Below are 16,504 nucleotides of genomic sequence, written 5' to 3' on the forward strand. Positions count from 1 at the left end.
ACTTGTAGTAAAATCTAATACAGTATCAGTAACATCTAACACATAGATATCTAATACACGTGTAGTAATATCTAATACATGTGTAGTAACATCTAATAGTATTTTAATAATATCTATTATACTGGTAGTAATATGTGAAAGACTTGCAGTAATATATAATATACTGTCAGTAAAAATAACTTCTAGCTTACAAAACATTCACTGAAACATTTTAATACCTTGAAAGATAGGTGCTATATAGTTACTGAAACATTTTAATACCTTGAAAGATAGGTGCTATATAGTTACTGAAACATTTTCATACCTTGAAAGATAGGTGCTATCTTCCATATAGTTACTGGTCCTTCACTAGCGAACTGTCCAAAGGCTAACTCAAGGAAAAACAGTGGTAGCCCAACAAAAGCCAACATTAAGGTGTAGGGAATAAGAAAAGCTCCTGGAACAGAAACAGAAAATCTTTATCCAGGGTTTTGTGATATAATCATCAACTCTCTATTGTAACGTAACTACATAAAAATACTGTTTGCTTGTAATTAAGAACAACCCTACAAACTATCTTGTTGTACCAATCATGAGTATCAAAACCTGTTTTTTAGCATTAAAGACCTTCAGATTTACCATTAAGCTTACAAAATACTGTGATAAATTCCATCTACCTCATAATCAAACTGTATTCATATTATAACAGTAGTCATATTGTAACTGTATTCATATTATAACAGTAGTCATATTGTAACTGTATTCATATTGTAATTGTATTCATATTATAACTGTATTCATATCGTAATTGAATTCATATTATAGCTGTATTCATATTCTAACTGTATTCATATTGTAACTGCATTCACATTGTAACTGTATTCATATTGTAACAGTAGTCACATTGTAACTGCATTCATATTATAACTGTATTCATATTATAACTGTATTCATATCGTAATTGAATTCATATTATAGCTGTATTCATATTCTAACTGTATTCATATTGTAACTGCATTCATATTGTAATTGTATTCATATTATAACTGTATTCATATCGTAATTGAATTCATATTATAGCTGTATTCATATTCTAACTGTATTCATATTGTAACTGCATTCACATTGTAACTGTATTCATATTGTAACAGTAGTCACATTGTAACTGCATTCATATTATAACTGTATTCATATCGTAATTGAATTCATATTATAGCTGTATTCATATTCTAACTGTATTCATATTGTAACTGCATTCACATTGTAACAGTAGTCACATTGTAACTGTATTCATATTATAACTGTAGTCATATTGTAATTATATTTATTGTAAAGTAAACTGCACCAATTATTATCTTATTTTTCAACAATCCTCACACACATTATTATAATGGAAGTAAACTGGTGTTTTTGTCATTTTTACACCACAAGACAAAGACTTTCTTTTGTTCACTGTGTAGATAAAGACAACACAGTACTACATGGATGGTGTAATACTTATAAACAACACCACACTACATGGATGGTGTAATACTTATAAACAACACTACACTACATGGATGGTGTAATAATTATAAACAACACCACACTACATGGATGGTGTAATACTTATAAACAACACCACACTACATGGATGGTGTAATACTTATAAACAACACCACACTACATGGATGGTGTAATAGTTATAAACAACACCACACTACATGGATGGTGTAATAGTTATAAACAACACCACACTACATGGATGGTGTAATACTTATAAACAACACTACACTACATGGATTGTGTAATAGTTATAAACAACACTACACTACATGGATTGTGTAATAGTTATAAACAACACCACACTACATGGATAATATAATACTTATAAACAACACCACACTACATGGATGGTGTAATACTTATAAACAACACTACACTACATGGATGGTGTAATATTTATAAACAACACCACACTACATGGATGGTGTAATACTTATAAACAACACCACACTACATGGATGGTGTAATAGTTATAAACAACACTACACTACATGGATGGTGTAATACTTATAAACAACACCACACTACATGGATGGTGTAATACTTATAAACAACACCACACTACATGGATGGTGTAATAGTTATAAACAACACTACATTACATGGATGGTGTAATAGTTAAAAACAACACCACACTACATGGATGGTGTAATAGTTATAAACAACACCACACTACATGGATGGTGTAATAGTTATAAACAACACTACACTACATGGATTGTGTAATAGTTATAAACAACACCACACTACATGGATAATATAATACTTATAAACAACACCACACTACATGGATGGTGTAATAGTTATAAACAACACTACATTACATGGATGGTGTAATAGTTATAAACAACACTACACTACATGGATGGTGTAATAGTTATAAACAACACCACACTACATGTATGGTATATAATTTCGACACATAGCCATACTGACTAGATTTACTTACACAGTGTCCATGAAAATGTTCTTTTTCAAGAGTAAATGAAACTAAGAGTAATAGATATTTTTATTTTTTGCTTTTAAAGTTCATATGCCATGTTGTGTTGTAATCTACAAAGTTCATAATTCTTCTCGTGATTCGTGGTTTATGCATGTTTTACCAAGGTCATGAGAATATAAACTGAAACATTAAGCTTCCCTCATGTGATGTCCTTTTAGTGTCTACTGACTGACTGCCAGACAACACGCTATTCAATGAAGGTGCAAGTGGTTATAACAGAGGACTCCTTCAGGTGGACTTTCAAGGAAATAACTGATGCACAAAATGTCGAAGTCACTGACAGTCTTCAGATACAAGAACGAATGTCAGAGACATTTGATTGGAATATATCCTCACGTTATTTAATAAAGTATTGTATTATGTTAAGTGAACATATAAATAGAATCCTCACGTTACTTAATAAAGCATTGTTATTGTGTTAAGTAAACATATAAATAGAATCATCATGTTACTTAATAAAGTATTGTATTGTGTTAAGTAAACATATAAATAGAATCATCACGTTACTTAATAAAGTATTGTACTATGTTAAGTAAACATATAAATAGAATCATCACGTTACTTAATAAAGTATTGTACTATGTTAAGTAAACATATAAATAGAATCATCACGTTACTTAATAAAGTATTGTACTATGTTAAGTAAACATATAAATAGAATCATCACGTTATTTAATAAAGTATTGTATTGTGTTAAGTGAACATATAAATAGAATCCTCACGTTATTTAATAAAGTACTGTATTATGTTAAGTGAACATATAAATAGAATCCTCACATTATTTAATAAAGTATCGTATTGTGTTAAGTGAACATATAAATAGAATCCTCACGTTACTTAATAAAGTACTGTATTATGTTAAGTGAACATATAAATAGAATCCTCACGTTATTTAATAAAGTACTGTATTGTGTTAAATGAACATATAAAAAGAATCCTCACATTATTTGACACATATCTTTTCAGTTCTACTTACTTTCCATGAGGTGTTCTGCAAATGAAAATTAAATATTAGTTCTTCTGTTTATTATATGTCTGTGAGTTTTTATAACAAAGGTTTATCGGACTATCTGCTGTGTCCACAGAAGGGTATCGAACCTCTGATTGTAGTGTTGTAAATCCGTAGACTTACCGCTGCCCCAAGATACATATGCGACCATTGTTCAGGGTAGAACATTATCACGTGAACACTGGTGTCTAAGTTTATTTTTGCGTCACTATATCTCCTTGTGAGGATTTAGGTGGCATATCCTCACACTTCAATAAATATTCACCACTCAAGTTTAGACCTAATTCCTCTGTGAGGGTTTTGTATTAATCATATAATTTTGACTTACCTCCCCCGTTTCTGTAGCACAAGTAAGGAAATCTCCAGATATTCCCGAGACCTACAGCATAGCTGAGACAGGAGAGTAGAAACTCGATTCCACTGGACCAGTTTCCTCGTTCTTTGTTCTCGTCCACTTTGCTATCTTCCGAGATAACAATCCTCGGAGGAGCCATGGTGACAGCATGGTGAACCTGATACATAAAATATATAACACTTTGTAACTAACTGCACAGGAAAGTGAAAAGATAATGCTGTATACATCTTGGATCACTGACGTAGACTAGATCATGAGGATCTTGGTAATTATATCGCAGTTAGGCCTCACAACGAGGCCTAATAAATACTAGTATTTTCAGTAGAAGGCTTTCACTGGATTAATTTTGAATTGAAAAGTAACCCACTGATCCGTTTAGAAATAAAACGTGATAATCTACATGTGGAAGGAAACCAATTACAGTATTCATATAATTCATTTCCTAAACCTAAAGTTGTAGTAGAAATAATTATATCGTTAAACAGATTCTTCTTGGTTTAATTAGTTAAAAAGAAAAGAAAAACAAAATCTAGCATATTTGTAAACAACCAACAGGTTTTAGTTCTTACACTAGAATTCTACGACCGAGACAGTACAAGTTTACCTAAGTACAATAGGCATCAGGTCACAGATATATAAAGGACAATTAAAGGACCGAAGAAGGTCGAAACGTTGTTCGCTCCTCTACGTAAAAAATTTTCTCAACCCAAACGAGCCGTTTTTACATATATATTTTTCTCTACAAGTGGGTTTTCTCGACAACAGAGCCTATCTCGTACAAAGACAAAAAATTCAAAATTTACAGCCAGCAACGTATTACAGAATGAGCCAATAATCAATCTAATATCTGAAACTGAAAATCTGACTCGCCAAACACGCGTTTTTAGTATTTAAAGAGTTTCCTACACTTTTAAGAATATTCTAGTCACGTGAAACATCTGCCTTTTAAAACATACATAATATGCATGATAATAAATAGTACCTGAAGTATCATTTTTTTTGTGATTTGTGTAAGTAAAGTCATAACTGTACACTAGAATTGTGCGGGGTAAATCAAAGTATACAAGTGTAGAGCTAAGCCTATCTCAACTTGACCTCAAAATAACACTCGACTGGCTTCATGGAGGTTACTTCTTATATGTAAGAAATACGAGCAGAAAGAACCTTTGTAAAGAAATTTAACACTGGTCTAGTAGTTTCGGTAATTACATAATGCTAAATGAAGTATAGTCATTATATTTCGAAATAAGTAAAAGCCTACGTTCAAAAGTTAAAAACAGGTTTTATTTCTGTCGTAGTTTAGTGTTAAATTAAGTCACACGTTTACCATTTCCTCGTAAACTGTACGTTAAACCTAATGATATAATTTCCGCCACATTTCTTCTTCGTCATATCAAGTTCGAATGAAATAAAACAATAATATTTTTCCAAATTAATGTTCTAATTTTTCACATTTTTTGTCACATACCTCCGATAGCTCAGTGGAAAGTGTGATGGCTAAAAACGCTGAAACATTTCGATACTAATGGTGAACACAGTACTGATAATAAGTCCAAACAATGTAACACATGACGGTATTACTGCTGTCTTTTGAAAGGCAACTTCAATGTGCTTTATTAGTTGTGAATCTAGTACCTTGTAATTTAATATACTTCACGTTAGGTGTGAGTTTATGTCGTGTGTGGTGACCTAGATATGCTATTAGGTATGTATGTGATGTTGTGTGTAATAATTTAGGTTGCTTTATTAGATGTGATTATGGTTATTTTGCATTAGGTGATTATGTACTATGTTTATTTTCAGTTTTAAATACTGTTTTTAGTAAACCTGTTTATAATTAGAAAAGGGTATGTTACAAGTCTTACACCATGAAACATATGGATTGGCAAATTATTTTCTCTTAATAATCAAAGTGTGTAAGAACAAGTGTAATATTACATCTCACTTATTTATCTTTACTCACTACTAACATTAACGTAACCTTGTTCGCTGACGAATCAAAACTTAGGGACGTTTAGGATCTGGTCCCTGTATATCTAGTTTCCTTTTACTACAGCACAGTGTAACGATAGAAGCTAACCACTAGTTTCACTTACACAACTTTCAATTACAACACTGAAACCGATTATCCTTTCCTTCTTCACATGACGTGACCACGTGCTAAAAACATTACATAAAAAATGTATAATTCATTACATGCTCTACTTGTTGGCAAAGTGCCAAGACTAAAAGAATGTAAAACTGATAACCATTTAAAGTATTATACTGTATATATACGTAGAGTGCTTGAGAATCTTTGGTCTCTCGTCGACCAGATCAACTTATGAATTTCCATACCGAATGGAAAGTTGTTTGTTATCTCGAGCACAAATCTATACTCAAAGAGTACCGAAACCCGATTTCTAAAAGTATACATCCGCAGACATACCACTGTGTCACTAGGGGCTGAGCGGAAAAAATTATTGCGAGTGTGGGGAAGTTTGTTTGGTTTGTTTTGAATTTCGCGCAATGTTACATGAGGGCTATCTGCCCTATTCGTCCCTAATTTAGCAGTAAGACTAGAGGGAAAACAGCTAGTCATCACCACCCACTGCTAACTATTGGGCTACTCTTTTACCAACGAATAGTGGGATTGAGAGGCCCCCACGGCTGAAAGGGCGACCATGTTTGATGTGACGAGGATTCGAACCAGCGTCCCTCAGATTACAAGTCGAGCGCCTTAACCACCTAGCCATGTTGGGTCAAGTGTGGAGAAGACATCTACAGTTAATTTGTTTTAAAATATAACAGACAACGAAAATTAAAGTCTTCAAACCTCTTTTTAAAATTCACAGATGGTCTTTCAACCTAAACTGACCACTTGTGCAACGTTTAAGTGCTAATAGACGTAACCTGTTTATCTTAGTCGTTTGATAATAAAAATCACGTGAAATGCTCATTTGTTAACTGTCAACAGTTAATGATACTTTAAACAGACTAAACAGTGTCAAAACATTTTTATATTGCAATACGTTAAACGGTATTTCGAAACGAGTCTTGGTGCAATGGTTAGATAAGGCTTAGAGAATATGAAATATACATAGTGCATACTTGTGTGAAGCTGGAACAACCGCAGCGCCACCAGTGGAAAAATTTGAAACAAGTGAACAATTATATGTGTGTGTTTTTCTTATAGTAAAGCCACATCGGGCTATCTGCTCAGCCCACCGAGGGGAATCGAATCCCTGATTTTAGCGTTGTAAATCCGGAGACATACCGCTGTACTAGCGGGGAGCAAAACAATTATATAATTGAATGAATAGTTTTCTTATTAACGTGCCACCTGCAGTAAATTATGCCAAATTTGAGCCGAAATAAAATATTTCCATATCCATTAAAAGTAAAATATCAAACTTCATAAGCATGTTTTGGGAGTTTCGTTTACATTTAAAATGTTTGTTGAGGTTTCAAATAAACTTCGCATCTCTAAGTATATTTATAAGCTAGCTTATAATATTGAGTTTTATTTACATATGGTTATTATTCTAACACTCATTTGATTACGGTAGTTAGTTGTAAAAACTAATTGAAAAAAAATACTCTTAGCGTATCCGTAGAGGTGGCGCTTGTACATCTACTTTAGTATAGGGGAAAACAATAGCAAGAAACGTCGCTGGGCGCGTGAGCCTGGCAAGTTGCCAAAGCATGCTTAGCATGCGTTTGTATGAATAGTATACAAGAGAAATGTTGTAAGAAAGATGACGCAAGTTTAACCAAGGCGACAAGTACCGGTTTGAGTTCGCATGTTTTACGAGTAAAATTACACAAGATAAAAAAATTTGAAAAGAAAAGACGATAAGTAGGGTAGACGGTGAGTATATGGCGACGTCTGTCTGGTGATGACGACACGTTTAGAGATGAAATTTTTCCCAATAATTTTGTTTTGTGATTTAGGTAATGTTTACAATACAACATGATACCCAAAATATTCGATGTGCATAGATAAATGTGCGGAGCTGGCTTTCATATCAACTCATGTTGTATTAATAAACGAGACACCTACAAAAATCAAACTACATTATCTAGAGAAAACGTTAAAATATTTATTTCATTTAAAGACCGTATCCTACTTGTCCTAAAGTGTGTCTTTATAGTTAAGACAAACTTTTCTAAGAACTAATGCAGTATGTCTGGCGTTACGTGCATAGAGTGGAAACCATTGGAATGTTTCAAGTGAGATTCCTCTTCTGAGAAATAAAGAGGAAGGAAACAGACACCGAAGAGAATCTCTGCCCATGCAGTGTTATCGTTAACACAAGTACTGATTAGTGTTCACTCCCCTTATTCTTACACCGCTTTGCCATTGTCTTGTTTTTGTTTTTAATGTTTATTTACAAATTATAAAATAGATCAAAAACGTGTTTTGATAACGGTTCCGTTATGAAACCAAACATGGTCGGAAGCGATAAAAAAATGAAACATCCTCAAACGTCTGTTGTACTCGAAATAGAACAGAGTCAAGTGAAATTGTAAATATTTTTAGGGCTATATTTGTTGAGTATTTTTAACTCTCTCAGCTATATGGTGAACCAAACTGTTCTATAAAAACGAGCCTGCCACCGGATGGCGCCACATGAACAGGACACGAGAACAAAAGCCAAACGAATAGATGTAATGCAAACAATAACACGAACATGAATTACCTCTAAATACACACGAAGTAAACGTCAAACTGGTTTAGTGTTATTCTGTAGTTTACACCAAAGGTAAAGCAACTGTTACAACATAGACTGTATGACAATCCAACTGTTACAACATAGACTGTACGACAATCTAGCTGTTACAACATAGATGTTATGGCAATCTAACTGTTACAACATAGACTGTATGACAATCCAACTGTTACAACATAGATGTTATGGCAATCTAACTGTTACAACATAGACTGTATGGCAATCTAACTGTTACAACATAGACTGTATGACAATCTAGCTGTTACAACATAGACTATATGACAATCCAACTGTTACAACATAGATGTTATGGCAATCTAACTGTTACAACATAGACTGTATGTCAATCCAACTGTTACAACATAGACTGTATGTCAATCCAACTGTTACAACATAGACTATATGACAATCTAGCTGTTACAACATAGACTGTATGACAATCTAGCTGTTACAACATAGACTGTATGTCAATCCAACTGTTACAATATAGACTGTATGTCAATCCAACTGTTACAACATAGACTGTATGTCAATCCAACTGTTACAACATAGACTGTATGCCAACCCAATCGTTACAACATATATAGTATGGCAATCTAATTGTTACAACGTAGATAGTATGGCAATACATGTATTACACCATAGATAGTATGACAATACATGTGTTACATCATAGATAGTATGACAATACATGTGTTACATCATAGATAGTATGACAATACATGTGTTACATCATAGATAGTATGACAATACATGTGTTACATCATAGATAGTATGACAATACATGTATTACACCATAGATAGTATGACAATACATGTGTTACATCATAGATAGTATGACAATACATGTGTTACATCATAGATAGTATGACAATACATGTGTTACATCATAGATAGTATGACAATACATGTGTTACACCATAGATAGTATGACAATACATGTGTTACATCATAGATGTTAGGACAAGAATTATTCTGTTGGTCAAGTGTGCTCTTAGTTTTGTTCCAAGGTCCCTCTGATTCTGCCCTCTAGTGGCACTGCGGTATGTCTGTGGATTTAAACGATATTTACAACATAGTGGGCAAAGCACAGATAGCCCATTGTGTAAGTTTATGCAAAATTCCAGAGAAAAAAGAAAATATTTTGATTCTTACTACCAAACATATGACATCACAAGTATTCAAACAAAACATACTACCAAACACATGACATCATAAATATTCAAACAAAGCATACTACCAAGCATATGACATCATAAATATTCAAACGAAGCATACTACCAAACATATGACATCACAATTATTCAAACAAAGCATACTACCAAGCATATGACATCACAAATATTCAAACAAAACATACTACCAAACATATGACATCATAAATATTCAAACAAAGCATACTACCAAGCATATGACATCATAAATATTCAAACAAAGCATACTACCAAGCATATGACATCATAAATATTCAAACGAAGCATACTACCAAACATATGACATCACAATTATTCAAACAAAGCATACTACCAAGCATATGACATCACAAGTATTCAAACAAAACATACTACCAAACATATGACATCACAAGTATTCAAACAAAACATACTACCAAACATATGACATCACAATTATTCAAACAAAATATACTACCAAACATATGACATCACAAGTATTCAAACAAAACATACTACCAAGCATATGACATCATGAATATTCAAACAAAACATACTACCAAACATAAGATATCACAAGTATTCAAACAAAGCATACTATCAAGATTGGATAAAAGCAATAATAAATATGTACTCCTATAAATTACTATAATAATTTATATAGACACCTTGTTCTCGAAAGTATATTTAAACTCTATGAATTACCCGAACTTTTGATGTAACTGAGTGATTCGGTTAAAACCAGTTGTTCAAGATTTTAACCGACCACGTAGTGGACATGTTTATTACAATAGCGCAGGTTGTCTTGTCGAGCCACGTGGAAGGAAATGATTTAATACCTAGAAAAGCAGTGCATCCTGCGCCTTCCTCATGGGTTTAAGAACATGGCATTAATATGGTTTTAAAGAACATAACATTAGCATGGTTTCTTATAACATAACATTAGCATGGTTTCTAATAACATAACATTAACATGGTTTCTAATAACATAACATTAATATGGTTTTAAAGAACATAACATTAGCATGGTTTCTAATAACATAACATTAACATGGTTTCCAATGGTAACTGCTTATTTATCTTTAACGTGATGTAATATTTAATTTGTTTTTCCTTGTTGATACAGTTATATAATAAAGTTTAGCACTCAAGAAGAAAGCTTCTGTAACATATGCTTACAGATGGAAATTCGAATTTTTTTTTACAGATAATTTGCTTACCGTGCGAGCTTTCATCAACTTCATTCCTTTTTATTTGGGGGTAATTCTTCTGTTCACTACACGCCTGCGCTTTTCCAACTTAAACTAATCTTTAATTCTTAACTCGTACACATTTATTTACAGAATGAAGCAGAACAGTCCTAGAGATCCGGACGGCCAATCAAAAGCTAGATATGTGTTATGTTATTGACGCCATTCATCTGATTGGTAGGGAAACATCACACCCCTTGTCTTGGCTTATATTAACAACTCCAGCTTATTTCTACAACATAAGTTAAAAAAAGTCAAACCAGTTATTACTCCATGACGTTGTTGAAATCTAGATCATGTGAACCGACGGAAAGAGAAAACCTTAATTAAAGCCCTTACAGCAGGGTCCAGTGTTTATAGTCCCACTTCGTCGTCTTACCTCATTCTGATTAGTTTCATTAAACCCACGACACGGAAAAACCTAATTTGTTTATAAACACGCCCTTGGCTTGATTCTAGGTAATACTATGTAGACAAGTATTCGAAACATTAATTTTACCTCGCGCATCTGGTGGAGAGAAAGGTTGAATGTTTAATGTTTTAAAGGTTGCGTTACCATTTTCCTTGGTAGAAGCTGGTAAAATCCCTTCGTGTTCGCATTTAGTTTAAACTTGGTTGATTATTTACTTTTGGTGATTCCCATGGGATAGAAAAGGCCTTTAAAACAAGTGTTGTATTGCTCGGATTTTATCATAAACAGGCACATCAAACATAATACTAAATAAAACATTCAATATATGGAATTACTAATGTGTGGAAAAATGTACAGAAGGTACAACATCGAAGCTGTACTCGTCTTTATCATAAACTTTATAGTTTAATTTCAGTATATAGTAGCTAAAGAAGGCACTACACAGAAGCTGTACTCGTCTTTATTTTATCATATCTTAAACCTTACAGTTTAATTTCATTGTATAACAGATAAAGAAGGCACTACACAGAAGTTGTACTCGTCTTTATTTTATCATATCTTAAACCTTACAGTTTAATTTCATTGTATAACAGATAAAGATGGCACGACATAGAAGTTGTACTCGTCTTTATTTTATCATATCTTAAACCTTACAGTTTAATTTCATTGTATAACAGATAAAGAAGGCACTACACAGAAGTTGTACTCGTCTTTATTTTATCATATCTTAAACCTTACAGTTTAATTTCATTGTATAACAGATAAAGAAGGCACTACACAGAAGTTGTACTCGTCTTTATTTTATCATATCTTAAACCTTACAGTTTAATTTCATTGTATAACAGATAAAGAAGGCACTACACAGAAGTTGTACTCGTCTTTATTTTATCATATCTTAAACCTTACAGTTTAATTTCATTGTATAACAGATAAAGAAGGCACTACACAGAAGTTGTACTCGTCTTTATTTTATCATATCTTAAACTTCATAGTTTAGTTTCAGTGTATAACAGATAAAGAAGGCACTACACAAAAGCTGTACTCGTGTTTTAGTATGCCTTGAACATCACTGTTGTCTGTAAGTCAAAAATTGTAACATATTTATGTATTTTTGTAATGTTATAATTAAAACTGAAGTATATATAATATTGTAAACTGGTTGCTTAAACTGACAACAAACATAAACATTAATGTAAACTTATACCTCAAACTAGTTATATATTGAAGTATTTTTGAAAAGTCACAGCTCAGTCTCGTCACACATTTGTATATTAATGTACGGTGATACGTGAAACAGACAAAATACATATACGTTATTACACTGTTATAACTGAAATGGTGGTATATTTATGTATGATTGTACACTCATGTTTGAAGCTGGTGGATATATATACATTATTTTAAAATGTAAAGTCACAACTAAAGTTGATCATATTTATATAAACTGTGTATCTGATTGACAAAACACTTCATTTATTTTCCAGAATTTTCAAGAAATCATTTATTATCAAACCAATAGTTGCGAAAACCGAATTTTTAATAAGCGATTGTTTGCAAACAGAAACGTCATGATATGAAATATTGTTTGTTGGTATAGTGATTGTTTGTAAACAGCGACGTCACGAAATGATAGATTCTGTTACGTTCTTATCAGTAACTGATGTTTTCATGGATATACTCTCGACATGAAACGTTACAAGATTACAAATGTAGAAGAGAACCAAAGTTTTACTCGAAATGAGGTAACAAGACACAGAGACATAATCCTTAAAGCTAGACAAAAGACAACCGAATGAGCGGCAATTGAGGTCAATATTTACTACGCTACTTGGTGTAAAACCTGTTTGTGGGTGAACACCGAATCGGCCTGGGACGTACACCGGTCTGCCTTGACGCTGATATAGATGCATGATCATATTAGTTGAAGTCGACCAGATAGATTGATAGCTACACCTTTGTTAATTAGTACACGATAACACCCATTCAGGAGCTGTTAGACGTCTTCTCTTGTAGAGATATGAATTGAAATGTGGTGAATTTATTTACGTACATTCAACACTAACTGTTGAAAATCTCTTGTATTTGTGAACGAAATTATAGTAATGTTACCGATACAAATTTAATAGTTTAACAATAACATTACACTACATGAAGAAAGTGTGAACGTGCCTTAACAGTACACTACGTGAAGAAAGTGTGAATATGCCTTAACATTACACTACGTGAAGAAAGTGTGAATATGCCTTAACAGTACACTACGTGAAGAAAGTGTGAATATGCCTTAACATTACACTACATGAAGAAAGTGTGAACATGCCTTAACATTACACTACATGAAGAAAGTGTGAACATGCCTTAACATTACACTACATGAAGAAAGTGTGAACATGCCTTAACATTACACTACATGAAGAAAGTGTGAACATGCCTTAACATTACACTACATGAAGAAAGTGTGAACATGCCTTAACAGTACACTACGTGAAGAAAGTGTGAACATGCCTTAACAGTACACTACGTGAAGAAAGTGTGAACATGCCTTATAATAATTTAAATGAAACTGTGGCGTCATTTAATCATATCACGTATCAACATTGCTTGTTTTCAGTAATACTGTCAATACTATTAGTATATTAACAGTTATATGATTCTTGACGTAATATATACAATACCTTAAATGTAAGTGATTAAACATGTTAATATTACAGATTCATTGCATTATCATATACCATTTCTAACAAAATATTGAAATAACCTAGTGGTGACTAAATACGTTTTACAATACTTTAGTTTGGTTATTCTGTATGAACTAAATACGTTGTACAATAGTTTGGTTATTTTGTATGAACTAAATACGTTGTACAATACTTCAGTTTGGTTATTTTGTATGAACTAAATACCTTGTACAATACTGTGGTTGTGTTATTTTGTAGAATATCCTACCTGAACTGTAAATGCATATAGTTGTTAGAAGTTGGAATGTGTCCAAGAGAGTTATGTTACGCGAAGGTGTTATTAAAAGTATTATGTTAATTAACAGGACCAAACTTGTAATTCGGACCTGTGCATGAATCCCGAGTAGAATAAATAAAAACACATGTTCTCAGTTGGAAACCTCGTGAAGTACCGGATAAACCACTCATCTTCCACAACTCCCTGTACATCTGGAATCTCACTTCGAAATAAGTCTTCTCTATAGTATTAAAATCGTCAAAAAAGATAAACAGAATTATGGAAAATGTTCAGTTATTATCTAACTTGAAGTACAGATATGACATAAATATGAAAACAGCTTTCACTAAAATGTCTCTGTCACAACGCTAAAAATAGATGTAATATTACTAAAAATAATAATGTGTGGTTTTACTGCGTACTCCCCATACACTTGCACGTGATCCCAAACTTTGCTTCGTGTCTATATTACAAAACAAAACTATACATGTGTGTATATACACACACGTGCTGGGCTAGTTAGTCTAGCCACAACAAAGCTGTTTTTGTTCATCATAACATTTCACTCGCTCTTTTTATGCTCTTTGAATTTCTGGTCCTGAAGGTGCAATTTCCCGTTTTACCCTATTTGGTCATGCGGAGCTTAATTAGGGTTCGTTCACCACTAGATGGCCAAAAAAGAAGGCTTGTAGGAGAATGTGAACATTCTCCCCTCGACACGTGCCTTTTTCCTCGCCTGTGTCCATTAAGATACCCCATGTACTGCTATAATTACGAAAACGACGCATTACATACATTCAGTGTACATCACGTAATTAAGAGCTCAAAGTCCTCTGCAAAGTTTGGCTACTCGCCAAGAAAGCTGGTATTCCATGGAATGGCCGGTTGGCACAGTTTCTTGTCCTGACAGGTAGTTTAGCCTAAAAACAGCCTTGAGGGAGGACTCACTGAAACCAGTAATAGCTATGTAGTGGTACGATTAACAAAACCAAAACCGTTCAGTCAATCATCTCGATGTTTCTCAGAAGTTATTTTACACGTGTTAATAAATAATCTGAAATGGTCACATTTTGCGACGTGTACACTTTATTGGTCGCTTTACGTGTTTCATATTTTAGAATATAAATATTTGGTGATTTTTTTCTTGTTTACTTTAAATTTGGAGTTTGAACAATCAAAGCCAAGGTTCTACTTGTTATCGGTTGTGGATTGTTTCAAACTGGTTATAGATCCGGTGTTTAAACACAACCTTCTGCGCATTCGTGGTTTCTGTCTTTCTAATGACCGTAGAATGCCGCCGTAAATTGAAGTAAGTGGACGGTATTAAAGCATAATGTTATAACCGTGCGTGGTTTTAATATATCCATTGAGTTACGTTTATGCTGTTGCCGAAACTAATGTTGGGGCAAAATTTAAATAATTCTGGTTATTAATGGACATCTTCTAAACACGCTACAGGTCAAGAACAAAGCCTTCGTGACGTTTACGAGTCAATAATAATAAGTCACGTTTAGAAAAACATCTGCCTGTTACAAATGAAGTTACTGTGTAAACTGTACATAATATTGTCCACATGTTAATATGTAACATCTGTTTACAAACTGTAGGGCTCAACAATCCTTCAGTGGTGACAGGACCTCGCTCTCACTGCTTGAAAACATGGTCTCTACGTTATAGAACTTGTAACTGTCAGTTCCTTGATAAACAATCCTTCCGTGGCGATAGGACCTAATCCTCAATGCTTGAAAACATGGTGACTACGTTATAGAACTTGTAACTGTCAGTTCCTTGCTCAATAATCCTACCATGGCTTCAACATCTAGTGTTCTATCCAAGGGAATACTTTGATAATTCTCTGTGCTAGAATAATCCGATTTTTCCTGGAACGTTTGTAACTGAGAAGAGGAAATACTAATAATTTGACAAGACACAATCTCAAATTCAAACGATTACAAAATAATGGTGATGACTAGTTGCCTTCCCTCTGGTCTTACACTGCTAAATTAGGGACGGCTAACACAGATAACCCTCGTGTAACTTTGCGCGAAATTCAAAAACAAAACAAACAAAAACAAAGAGGAGTTAAATTCATACACATCACCCAACTTGTATACA

General features: G+C 33.2%; 1 protein-coding gene across 3 annotated transcripts in view; it reads right to left on the reverse strand.

The window, feature by feature from the left end:
- Positions 1-16,504, reverse strand: part of LOC143228671 (sodium- and chloride-dependent glycine transporter 1-like) — a 69,293-nt gene that overhangs the window by 28,312 nt on the left and 24,477 nt on the right. The window contains exons 1-3 of one of the 3 annotated variants that reach the window (XM_076459920.1): positions 10,996-11,374; positions 3,865-4,048; positions 305-436 (exon numbers count right to left, since the gene is read on the reverse strand). In XM_076459920.1, coding sequence (XP_076316035.1) covers positions 305-436; positions 3,865-4,048; positions 10,996-11,019 — 340 coding nt within the window. In that variant the 5' untranslated portion in view covers positions 11,020-11,374. Of the gene's footprint in view, positions 1-218; positions 232-304; positions 437-3,864; positions 4,049-10,995; positions 11,375-16,504 lie in introns of those variants that run through there. The other 2 variants (XM_076459921.1, XM_076459922.1) reach the window with 2 other exon arrangements.

This window comes from Tachypleus tridentatus, chromosome 10, assembly GCF_004210375.1.
Source record: "Tachypleus tridentatus isolate NWPU-2018 chromosome 10, ASM421037v1, whole genome shotgun sequence".
Classification (NCBI taxonomy): Eukaryota; Metazoa; Arthropoda; class Merostomata; order Xiphosura; family Limulidae; genus Tachypleus; species Tachypleus tridentatus.